The sequence below is a fragment of the Nothobranchius furzeri genome, chromosome 5 (assembly GCF_043380555.1).
Source record: "Nothobranchius furzeri strain GRZ-AD chromosome 5, NfurGRZ-RIMD1, whole genome shotgun sequence".
Taxonomy (NCBI): Eukaryota; Metazoa; Chordata; class Actinopteri; order Cyprinodontiformes; family Nothobranchiidae; genus Nothobranchius; species Nothobranchius furzeri.
In genome coordinates, this window is record NC_091745.1 from 8,869,104 (window position 1) to 8,882,281 (window position 13,178).

Genomic DNA, 13,178 nt, shown 5'->3' on the forward strand with positions numbered 1-13,178 from the left:
GTTGGACCACTTCTGCCTGATTCCACTCGCACGAGCGAGCTTGAGCTAATCTTTGCGCTCCTTATGACTTCGTTTATTGCCTCCATTGTTTTTGGCATGCGAGAGCTTGCAACAAAGGGAGACCCAGGACACGCTGGGGAGAGGGAAGTCTGGGCCTCCCGACTAAAGCTTGGTTTATGCTTGACGCATTCACTTTCCGCGCGGTGATGCGGCTCGCGGCTGGAACGCGCTTCACAACTCGCAGTGTTTATGGTTTGTGCGGCTTGTCTCTGCGGTGAGCCAATATTCTCCCAAACTGAACGGGGCAGCATGGAGCTCTACAGCATGCATCCAACACTACACCGTAGTAGAAGTAGAAATGACTGTTGTTTACAACATGGCATTTCAGCATTTTCAACAGCGTTCTCGTCTTTTCCGACAGTGCGAGCTATTTCTCTCCAAGAATTATTAACAACATGTTGATCACGGTGATCTCTGAGAGCTGAATCATACAAATGTCTGTGTTTACGAACCTCTGCCGTACTAGTTCTTGCTGGTCCGCCATGTTTTTCCGCGTCCGACCGTCCGCGTGGTTAGAAATTTTCCGAGGTGCGCGTTGCGGAAATTCTGGGCCGTGCGGAGGCGCGGCGGAGGGGCGTGGTTGTTAAAATGACGCAAAATGACGCAACTTTTCCGCGCGGACCTCGCGGACGCGTCAAGCATAAACCAACCTTTAGGCTGTTGCCTCTGTGACCCAACTCCGGACAAGCGGAGGAAAATTGAAGGATGGTGTTTATGTTCTTTGTCTATGTTTTCTCTATTGTAAAGTGTTTTTGGGTGTTGTCAAACGTGCTTTTAAATAAAATGTATTATTAACACAGTAATTTGGGCTAATATACCACACTAATATTAGCATCAGCTACATTCTAATTCTGACAATAGTAATATCATTTTATTTCTATGTGCAAACATACGTGGCAGTTGAAACTAGATGCTGGACTTGGGACGCAGACTTGGCCCTTTTTAAAAAAAAATCTTTTATTTTCATTTATTGACATTAAAATAAAAATACAGTCAGAACTAAATTGCTGCAAGCCAGAATGAAAAAGGCCCTTTAGGACCTAGTGACTTGACTCGACTTGGAATAATCCTATGTGACTTGGATATCAAACACTAATGACCTGAGTGTGACTTGAGAGATGGTTACTTGCTACAACAGTTACCATGATATTGGTACCAATACACGAAAAACATTAAGTGTGAATTCTCATGTGAAGACCTAAAGCTGACGACTGTCTGTATCTCCTTCCACAGATCAAACATGGAAAAGGCTTCTCCCCTGTGTGAGTTCTTATGTGCTGAACCAAGCTACTGTTCTGAGAGAAACATTTACCACATTTTTTACATGAATACGGCTTCTCACCTGTGTGAGTTCTCATGTGAGAAGTCAAGACACCACCTTGAGAGAAACATTTCCCACAAGTTTCACATGGAAATGGCTTCTCACCTGTGTGAGTTCTCATGTGAACAGCCAAGTGATCACTTCGAGAGAAACGTTTCCCACAAGTTTCACACGGAAATGGCTTCTCACCTGTGTGTGTTCTCATGTGCTTAGTCAAGTGATTACTCTGAGAGAAATGTTTACCACAAGTTTTGCACCGAAATGACTTCTCACCTGTGTGTGCTCTCATGTGAACAGTCAAATCAGCATTTTTAGAGAAACATATACCACAGATTTCACAAGATTGGGGATTATCACCTGTGTGAGTTCCCATGCGACAAGTCGAGACACCACTGTCGGAGAGACATTTATAAGTTTCACGTGGAAATGGCTTCTCACCTGTGTGAGTCATTTTGTGAACAGCCAAGTGATCACTTCGAGAGAAACATTTACCACAGGTTTCACATGGAAATGGCTTCTCACCTGTGTGAATTCTCATGTGCCTAGTCAAGTATTTATGCTGAGAGAAACATTTACCACAAGTTTTACATGGAAATGACTTCTCACCTGCGTGGGTTCTCATGTGAAGAGTCAAGTCACCATTTTTAGAGAAACATTTACCAAAAGATTCACATGAATAGGAATTCTCAACTGTGTGGCTTCTTATGTGAAGAGTCAAGTTACAACTCTGAGAAAATCTTTTACCACAAATTTCACATGGAAATGGCTTCTCACCTGTGTGAGTTCTCATGTGCTTAGCCAAGTGATTACTTTGAGAGAAACATTTACCACAAGTTTTGCATTGAAATGGCTTCTCAACTGTGTGTGTTCTCATGTGAAGAGTCAAATCAGCCTTTCTAGAGAAACATCTACCACAGGTTTCACAACAATAGGGCTTCTCACCTGTGTGAGTTCTCATGTGATATGTCAAGACACCACTCTGAGAGAAACGTCTACCACAAGTTTTGCATGCAAATGGCTTCTCACATGTGTGAGTTCTCATGTGCGTAGTCAAGTGACTCTTCTGAGAGAAACATTTTCCACATGTTTCACATGGAAATGGCTTCTCACATGTGTGAATTCTCATGTGACATGTCAAGACACCCCTTTGAGAGAAACATCTACCACAAGTTTTGCATGCAAATGGCTTTTCACCGGTGTGAGTTCTCATGTGCTTAGTCAAGTTACTCTTCTCAGAGAAACATTTTCCACAAGTTTCACATGAAAATGGCTTCTCACCTGTGTGTGTTCTCATGTGATGTATTAAAAAACAATTGTGACTGAAAGATTTTCCACATACTTTACATGAAAATGGCCTCTTGCGACTGTCAAAACTGTCTCTGTGCCCTTTAGTTTGTTTACATGTTATTTTGTTTACATATGTTATTTTGTGTAAAATTTTCATGCCCATTTGATGTTGACTCTGTGTCTTCAGAAAGAGAAGCCGGCTTCAGAGTGAACTGCCCTTCTTTCTGACTGATACAGATGTCCTGATGTTCCTCTTTCAGCAGTGGAGATGCTGGCTCCTCCTGGTCCAAACTGGAGGTCGTCTCCTGGTTACCGACAAGGTGTTCCGTCAGAACCATCTCCTTTTCCCGGATATGATGCTGTGGGAGTTCTGTACAGGCAAAAAAATGTTCACTAGTATACTATATTATATAGTATAGTATACTATATAATATATATTATCCAATCATAACATTAAAAGCCATTATTTCTCCCATTACGATCTTTTCTAAACTTTAAAAAATGTTTAATGTGCTTGTGAAGCAACTTGTAAATTTTATCCAGAGGTGCTTTATAAAAAGCATGTTCTTCTTGTTCTACCCCTAATGCAAGGAGGAAAACCGAAGGTAAGGACAGCCTTCAAATGTATTAAATAGGAATGCACCGATATGAGATTTTTGGGACAATAACGATATTAAGGCAAAGCTCTTGATTTACCGGTTGTCTACATTCCAATCATCATCTTCGGTTACATGCTTTGGGTAGTGACCAATCGAATAAGACTGTGGATACAAGCGGCTGAAATTAGTTTTCTCTGCAGGGCGTCTGGGCTATATAAATCCTAGTGTCACCGAATTTCCACTTTTATTACGGATCAGTTATAAGTTCCCTTAGAGAAGCTCAGTCATCTGGGAGCAGTTTGGAGTATATCCACCGCTCCACCACTGAGAGGAGCCAGTTGAGGTGGGAATAGTACTTGGTTTGGATGCCTCTTAGATGCCTGCCTGGAGAGGTTTCTCCAATCACATCCAAACAGAAAGAGGCCCAAAGAAGACCCAAGACATGCTTAAGGGACTGTGACTCGTCTGGCCTGGGAACAGCCTAGGACAGTGGCACTCAATAGCCCAATAGATATTTTAGGTTTATGTGTTGTGTGTAGACCTTCCAGGTTGTTTTGTCGAGTAGCCCTCGTACCATTACATTTCAGTAATACGGCCCTAGGATTCCCCTTGAGGAGCTGGCCCAAGACAAACTTATTTTAATGATTATTTCTAATTATATACAATCGCTCATGCAGGCTGAACATTAAAATAGTCTTCTAACCCTATTTCCTGCATTAGCTTCTGATAGAAAATAGACTGTGAATCTCTAGGATATGAAAATCCTGACAGATCTATGTCACACTGTCACTTAACATTCATGCACTCACCCATCTTGGCTCACGACAGGACGGTTTACCGTCCAAGAAACAGCAGAGAATGTTTTAACAAGTATAGTTTCATGTTGTCACATTGATTTTACTGTTTTATGTTCTTGCTGATCTTTCACCTGGTAAACACATTGAATTGCCTGTGTGTGAAATGTGCTACATAATTAAAGTTGCCTTGCCCAGTATAAGCTAAATGTTAGCATTAGCAAGTCCACCACATGGCAGGACTCCTTCAGGCTTGTGGTATTTGGGGAGATAAAACATCAACGTTGCAACGCAAACAGAGCCAGTGGTAGTGTTGCAATGCTCTTGTCCAATCCGAGGAAAGATGCCCAAATACAAGGAAATAAGCTTCCAAATCATGTCATCTGAAGCTAATTTCTCCTGCATGCTGATAAATTTTTACCTGTGTGAAGGTTTCCAGGCTTTTCTAGTTTTGAACCGTCTTCATTGCCTCTGGTATCTCTTGTTTGTGGACTTCTCTGATTTTGTGTCATCTCTTCATCTCTGCCAGATTCAACATCTTCTTCTCTGCTTCCTTCCTGTTCTTGGATCTCAGCATCAGGAAGCAATGAGAATAGGAGTTGGTCACGGTTTGGTTCTGGTTCATTGTGGTCTTGTTCCTCAGAAGTAGAATTCACAAGGGAGGTAACGGTCTCCAGTTTCAGTACCAGCTGCTCTTTATTTTGACGGATGCTGAGCTCCCGTTGTTCTAGAATCGGCAAAGGTTCTGGGTCACCTTGCTCCTCTTTCATCTCTGATGGTTCTGGCCCCACCCATAAAACTTCTGGTTCATCTTGATCCAAGGTCCTCTCCTGGTTACAGAGCTGCTGGTCAGTCAGAACATCCTCATCTTTCCAGACATAATGCAGTGGGAGTTCTAGACAGAAAAACAGGCCAAACAAAATGCTGATTAAAGGGACTATAAGGAAGTTTGACAGCCAAAACGTATATAAATAATAAATGTCTTCTTCATACATTCTTCTGCAATGCCCTGGTCCTGTAGAATGAGCCCTGGCATTTTTACTGTGACTGCCTGTTTTTCTGTAAAAATCAGAGAAAAAGAGATGCTCGGGTCGAGCAGGCTGCTTCATGCGTGTTTATGCTCAGGCATAGCCCGTAGCGTTTGCTATCCGTAGCTTTAGCAGCAGAGAGAGAGGTGGTGCCAACTCAGTGACTTTGTCGCTGTTCCTAACGCCTAGAGACAAACCTAGCTACATTTCTGAGGACCCTTAACTACTTTCTGTAGAAATTTCTTCTAGAAATTTCCTGCAAATTAGCAACAAAATAGCCATTTTCGCTCCGAACCGTTCTTTGGATTGATGTTGTTTCAGCTGTCATCAAAGATTTAAACGTTATAGATAGAATCAATTAGAGCTGAAACATCTAATCGATTTAATCGATTATAATCGATTATTAAAATAGTTAACAATTTTTTTAGTCATCGAGTAGTTGTTTAATAATCATATTTTACCGCATAAAGTCTATTTTTACCACAATCTGACATCGGTTACAAGCTGTTAAATTTGCCGCCAGTGTGTGGCAGTAATGAGCCACTGATCTACCAGTGGAGCCGTAGAAGAAGAAATGAGCCAATGAGTGCCCTCGGTTTTCATGACGTATCACGTTACTGACGCTCATCTTGCTGTGAGAGATGGCGGAACAAGAGGAAATACGGAAGAAAAATAGAAGCGACAAAACTGAAGAGAAACCTGGACTTTCTGGTAAATAACATAATCATTGTTGCTAAATTTTATATTCACAAATGTAGATATGGAAAGGTGAAACCTAGATTCTATGCATTTCATAACGAGTGTCTTTCTTTCTCCAAAGCCCTTAAATTTATGAAAAGTAAACATGCAATGAAACTCCTTAATCTTTTTGAAAAGTATGATTTGAAAACAAAGCCCTAGCTCTGTCTCTTTTTTTTTTGTTTTTGTTTGTTTAATTTATTTATTTATCTTTTGTTAGATTGTTTCCTTCACAAATATTCTTGCTCTCTACGCAAAATCTCTTTTGTTATCCTTTTTTGCACCTGATCCCAGGTAATGTAAAACAAAGGAATCTATGCCATGTTGTTTGTAAATGAAAAAGTTCAATAAAAAAAAAAAAAAAAAAAAAAAAAAAAAAAAAAAAAAACTGAAGAGAAACCCCGGACAAAAACCTCACGAGTATGGGAGCACTTTACTCTAGATGCCTTGAAAAGACGGGTGACCTGCAAAATATGCAAAAAACATCTAGCATGGCACGGAAGCACGACGTCCCTAAGTGAACATTTGAGACGAAAACATGTGGGGGCTGATGAAGCAGAGGAAGAGCACCGCGGTCAAGTGAGCCGTCATTTGGAAGAGCCAGCCCGGTAAGTAACAGAAAATAAACAAGCTGGACTTAGTTTTTTAGCTGAGTTCGTTATACTGGATGTTAAACATGTTTTTTGCCGCGTCAGTCTACGGTGTTCTACTTCTGATTGACTAGATGCCATCGTGAATCTCCTCCGTGTTGTGTATCATGCGCTTGCCAAATTCAGCACGTCTGTTTATAAGAATGTTCTCGTTAAGAGAAAAACGGCACAAACCCATAACTATGTTCCTCATTCAAAAAAGGACAACTCCGCGGTGAAAAATTTACAGACGAGCTGTGTCCAGGTGAATATAACGCGGCATAGTTGTACGCTTTCAATTTTTAAATACAGGAGAAATTCAGAAAAAGTCATTTTTTTTTACTATTAAAAGGCTGTTTTACTGTCTAACGCTGTAAAACGCCTCACAACACATTTTTATCATGTTTCTTAAACAGTATTACACAAAATAAACATTTTTCACATTTCTCTAGCTAATTTAAACACTCCCGACTCAAAGTAAAAACCTCATGAGCTTCTTAGAGCTTTTTAATAGTAAAAAAATTAGAATTTTTTTCTGAATATCTCCTGTTGCGGGCTATTTTGTAGAACGTAACCCTCAAACTAAATGATCACTGTATATTGTTAATTAATTCAAATAATATAATATTGATTTAGTGTTGTAGTGTGTGTGCTGCTTTATTTTATATGTGTACTTATTTCAGTCTATTTGTGTTTCTTATGCAGAAAAAAAACAAGCAACGATGGACAACTACATGGGGAACAAGACACTCACCCCCCAGCAATTCATACCACTTACAAACTCTATTCTAAACATGCTGGTAAAAGACATGAGGCCACTATCCATGGTGGAAGGAGCAGGCTTCCAGCTAATGCTAAAAAATTATTCTGGACTGATATTTTGCACTGTTTAGCTCATTTTATACTGCTGACTGTGTTCATGTGCAATAAAATAGATTGCAATCAACTGCACAATTCTCTTATGTTTTTTTTTCTTAACTGAAATGCATCCATCACTTGTATAGGTTAAATAGCTAAACAATAATAAACCGATTAATCGAAAAAAATAATCGACAGATTAATCGATTATGAAAATAATCGTTAGTTGCAGCCCTAGAATCAATGTCACTGGTGCTTTAGCTCACCTAGTAAGATGGCAGACTCTCATGCTGGGGGCCTGGGTTCAAATCCGGGTGTAAACATAGTTTATTTGGAGTTTCTTTTTTACATTAATGGTTTTTTTTTCTACAAAAAAAAGACGCCCAAATTTTCATTTGAGACTCGCCGAAAGACATTGAATTCACAGATAAACAAGATGTGGGTTCAACTTTCATTTTGGAACAATTTTTCAAGCAAGGGAAGGGAATGATCTGAGCATGCAGGAGGACGGACCCATCATAAACCTTTGTTGGCTGTGCTGAAGAAAAATGTACAGAACCAAATTATTTAATTAATTAGCTGCATGTTCTCCTTTCCTCCGGGCCACACGCACGCACGCACACACACACACTGCACGTTCGGCCGGCCGACGAGAAAGTGCAGCTGCAGAGATAGAGGTTCATTATTTTAATAATTTGCTGTGTTCTTCTGTCCTCCGGGCCACACACACACACACACACACACACACACACACACACACACACACACACACACACACACACACACACACACACACACACACACACACACACACACACACACACACACACACACACACACACACACACACACAGGATCCTCTCAGAGCTCTGTGCTCTGTCTCAGCTGTTATTTTCGTTAAGGAGTGTGCACGTACAGCATGCGCGCCTCGTGCACGAGCCTGCTATTGAAGCTGCCATTGCGCTTTTGGCCTGAGGGGGCAATCGCGAGCATTCAAAAATTCAAAAGTCCAAAAAGTCCCTTTAAAGGTGTTTTTGGAAAACAGTAGGCGTGAGCAGAAGCGCTCATCGAAAATTCTAGCCTGATGTGTGAACAGCGGAGAAGCGGGCATCGCACAAATTTCGTGAGCGATCCACTTCGCAGCTGTTGTGTTCCGGGCGCCATTCTCTTCGGGAGAAAAAAAAGCTCAGATGCACCTGTTTGAGAATATAAAATAAGGCAGCAGACAGCAGGATTTGTGGTCTTATTTGATAATATTCTGACATCTCAACTGGCTAACAGCAACATGACTATCACTGTCTTGGTTTGCTTTGAAATGATGTTTTGTCTCCACAAATAACACAAGCCTGAAGGAGTTCTGCCATGTTGTGGAGTTGCTAATGCTAACAGTTAGCTTCCACTAGTAGGGCTGTCGCGGTTGAGGAATTCCCCCTGCGGTGATTCAGGGTGGCTTAATATTGCGGTGTGCGATATTATTGCAGCACCTTTTTTATTTATTGCAGTACTATCTAAACATAATGTTTACACATTTAAAAAAGGTTAAAAATTGCCGTGCCTTCTTTTATAACACTTTACTGAATGCAGATCAAAGGGCAGTAACAACACAGATCGCAGTAACGATTGTTTCTCCGACAGTCGGAGTCCGACTGAACTTAAAAACAAAATTCAGGAGACGGTTAAACTTTTAAATGCAAATTTGGCTGCAGCATTAACAAATAAGAAACAAGTCCCCATTTTGTTTAGTTGTTTAAAATCAAGCATAAAAAATTACATGTACCGAGCGCGGGGCACTATCATTTCACTTTCACACACACGAATGACGGTGATTTATAGCTCGGTCACGTCCTTGTTACCCACAAGCAAAACCAGCATGTTAACCATATACGGTTTGAGAGAGGATCTGAGAGGGGTGTCAACATTTCCAGCAACACTGAAAACCCTCTTGGATGGTGCGCTTGTTGCACTAACGCACACGTACTTGCGTGCGACTCTGGCGAGCAAAGGGAATCTCTCCCGGTTGTTGCTCCACCATGTCAGGGGGGTTTCTTTAGGGTCGATGCATTCCTCCTGCAGGTAGCGAGTGAGCTCCAGCTCGGCTCAAACTCTCTTCGGGACGGTTGCAGAAGCAGTGCTTGGCCGGGACTTCAGCAGGTCTCCGAGCGTTCTTTTTTTTTTTTTGCCGCTGGTGGCAGCTCTGTCTCGGCCAAGGACCCTGGCTGCGCAGCAGCTGACGTACTGAAAACCAAAGTGCTCCCAAAGGAGCGAAGGAACGTTTCGTTTTGATACCAGTGCAGCCATCCTTCTCAACATGCATCACTGAGTTGAATCAAGTTCAGTAATCGCGGTGGCCCATGATGCAGCGCGGTGGGTTTCTTCATATTGCGATATTTCATTTTTGCGGTTACCGTGACAGCCCTATCCACTAGTCAAGATGTGCTCTGCTTTTTCCTGGTCGCTAAATCAACAACAGCCTTCCAACTGTGAGCCAAGATAAGTGAGTCCATGAATGCTAAATGCTGACAGTGTGATGTAGATCTGTCAGTCTTTTTTAAACCAAGCTTTTTTTTCTGTCTATGTTCTATTTGAGGCTAATGTTGAAAAAAAGGGGTAGAAACTCACTTCACGTTCAGTCTGCATGTTACACTCGTCTTTGATGATGATTGGATCACTGCTCATCCATCAAACTGCTCCTCTGACCATCTCTCACCCTGCTGCTCTCTGTGCATGAATCATACTTTCCCTGCTTGGAGGACCCAAACACGAAGCAACGCTAGTTGAGGTGCCTAGAGTCATGAGTGGAATACCCCGTTGTAGGGCTGGGCAATAACTTCAAAATAAAATCTCCATTTATTGCATTTCAAATCCTAATTCCTGTACCTCTCACAGCTAAAAATACATCCAAAAGTGCAGACTAGATAAGAAAGAAATCACATCTTTAAAACTGTGGAGATTAAACTCTTTGCTAGCTACTTGAAGGGGGAGTAGATGTTAGCATTTACAGTCCAGGGTAGGGGGTTCTGGATTCGACATTACCCAGATGGGGAGAATCGGTGCATGACGACACAAGCCTGTTCCATCAAGCCATTCACATTCAATAAAACCACTAATGGGGTGTACTGGTGTTACAAATCATAAATGAATATACTTTAGTAATCCCATAGTGGGAAAATTCTCATGTTAAAGTTCAACTTCATTAAAAAATAATTTTTCAATACCATTTCTGATTATAACTGTGGCAAGGTGGAGAAACGAGGGCCCGGGCGGGATTCGATCCCCTGACTCCCGGGTGAGAATCATGTGCGCTTACCAGTCAGCCAAAGGGACATCCCCAGGGCCAAGTAGCCCGGGCGCATGATCAATCGGGACATTGTGACAGGACGCTCACACTGTCACATATCCATCAGAGTTTGTCATGCAGACTAAACATGACAATAGTCCTCTACTTAATTTCCTGCATTAGCTTATGATAAAAGACAGATGGTGAAACCTGAGGGTTTGAAAATCCTGACACATCTATGTCACACAGCCACCTAACATTCATTGACCCACCCATCTTGACTCACAACGGGGGAAGGCTGTTGTTGGTTTAACATCCAGAAAACAGCAGAGAACACCTCGACAAGTGGAAGCTGCAAAGTAAACTAAGTCAGTGGTTGAGTCGTGTTGATGATAGCCAATCGAAGGCAAGTTGTCCAAATATCAGGAAATAAAATTCCAAATCCTGTTGTCCGAAGCTACTCTAACCTTAAGCTCTTTCTTCCTGTTCTGCTTTTCCTGGAATCCACTGATAGCCTTTTCTTCCTTATTTTCTTTTTCCCTTTCCTCTCTTCTTTTGATCATGCTTTTCCCATTAATTTTTTATACATTTTTGAATGTCTTTGTTTTTGATTTTCTTTTGTTAAGTATTTATTTATTTCAAGTCATATCGTCATCGCAATATTATTATTACTTGTAGCACCTTCTAGCACCTTAATGGAAACCATGGTGCTGAACACTATATAAAAACATGGATAGACATCATGACAGCTAAAATAGAATTAAAAATAGCATCAAGTGCAATAAATAGATAAACACAAGTAAAAGTAATTCAAAGCAATGCAAAACAAAAGAAAAAGTAAAAACACAAAAGCCAGGGTGAACAATGTTGGGGAAAAGCCAACAAGTAAAATTGGGTTTTCTAACGAGACTTAAACATCTAAAGAGCTGGAGCTTGCAGCTGGAGCTTGCTTTACTTCTAGAGGGAGCTCCCTCCAAACTTTCCATTTTGAGCATTTTGAAATCGTTAAAGGTAGGTAAATTATGGACAATTTTAAAAGGCCTTTATTTTTAAACGCAACATCAGAATATTTTGATATTCATATGGTATCACTGTGGGGTTGTATACTGTTGATATAAAGTGGAGTTACCCTGTGGAAACAGCAACTTTCCATTTTAGAGCATTTTGAAATTGTTAAAGGTAGGTCAATTATGGACAATTTTAAAAGGCCTTTATTTTGAAACACAACATCAGAATGTTTTGATATTCATATAGTATCACTGTGGGGTTGTGTACTGTTGATATAAAGTGGAAGTACCCTGTGGAAACAGCAATTTTCCATTTTAGAGCTTTTTGAAATCATTAAGAGTCGGTCAAATATGGGCAATTTCAAATTGCTGTGGTTTGAAAGTGTTGATACAAAATGCAACTGCTCTTTGGAAATATGACTTTTGCTTTTAAGAGCATTCTGAAGTCATTGAAAGAGTAGTTCAAAATGAAAATTCACAGGGCTTTTACTTTGAAATCCAAAATAAGATTGCCTTGATATTGACAGGGCACTAATAGTGAACAAGCCTAAATTATTTGTTATTATGTTCTTAAAATATCTGATAATTCACTCGAAGTTGAAATGTATTTTGAAATCCGGTTTCCACATCCATTACCGTAATAACTTGAATAGACGGGGAACAGAAAACAAACTGGAGGCTGGCTTGACACCAGTTAGTTGCACCCCTACATATAATCCATCTTTAATGTGGAAGCTCAAAGCTCCCTTCACTTTAATCATCTGATGCAAATAAAGATGGAAAAATTATGAACCCGTAAATTGTCAAATAGGCACACGTGGCTGCTAAAATTCTTAAAATGTTATTTCTCTAAAGCAGAAAAACTAATGAGAACGTTTACCGACCACTTTCACCTCAATCGTGTCAGATAGCTTTAAAAAACCTTAAACCTTATAAACATAAAACTGAGTACAAAACGTTCCTGTCTGAGATTCTGTCCTCAGTAAACCCGCATTAGTCCCGCATGAGTTTCATACCTATTCTGTGTAAATTGATCTGAGGTTTCCAGGTGAGATCCAGCAGTCTGCGCTGACGATCGATCTCTTCCTCCAGCTGAACGATGTTTCTTCTAAACTCCGTGAATATTTCTTCAGCAGCAGCAGATAGTCGCTTGTTGATAATCTCTCTCAGAGACTGGGCTGACGACATTGTTGCTGCAGACTAAAGATATTCACTTGACGCCAAACAACAAGCTAACTCAGCTAACAGCTTGTTGTCTTCTTCCATTGATTTTAGCAGTCGGGAAGCCAACATAAAGGTACATTACTGACACCTTCTGGAATGGAGTCAGGAAAGCTATATAACCCAGTTGTTCCCAATCTGGGAAGAGGGTCCCCACAATTTTTTCTGTGCTGAGGTTGTCAGGTTATAATGATTTGGTTAAAAAAATAAACATTTATAGAATCCCTATAGTACACACAATATTACAATCAAGACTCTTTAAGAGTTATAATTATAAACAGTATAAAGTTTGTAAATAATCACTTTTGAATAATTCAATTAAAAAAGGAATGCCCGTACAACCATGTTTATTTCCATTC

General features: G+C 40.5%; 2 protein-coding genes across 2 annotated transcripts; both read right to left on the bottom strand.

The window, feature by feature from the left end:
- Positions 1–992: 992 nt before the first annotated feature.
- LOC139069946 (zinc finger protein 569-like) lies at positions 993–2,675 on the bottom strand. The gene has a single exon (XM_070551386.1). It carries the CDS (start codon positions 2,673–2,675, stop codon positions 1,233–1,235), a length of 1,443 nt encoding a protein of 480 aa, XP_070407487.1. The 3' UTR covers positions 993–1,232.
- A 103-nt stretch (positions 2,676–2,778) lies between these two features.
- LOC107373154 (uncharacterized) lies at positions 2,779–12,882 on the bottom strand. Its single transcript, XM_054740223.2, has 3 exons — positions 12,615–12,882; positions 4,483–4,956; positions 2,779–3,038 (listed from the first exon to the last, which is right to left on the bottom strand). The coding sequence occupies exons 1-3, from the start codon at positions 12,784–12,786 to the stop codon at positions 2,779–2,781; spliced, it is 906 nt and encodes a 301-aa protein (XP_054596198.2). The 5' UTR covers positions 12,787–12,882.
- Positions 12,883–13,178: the final 296 nt, after the last annotated feature.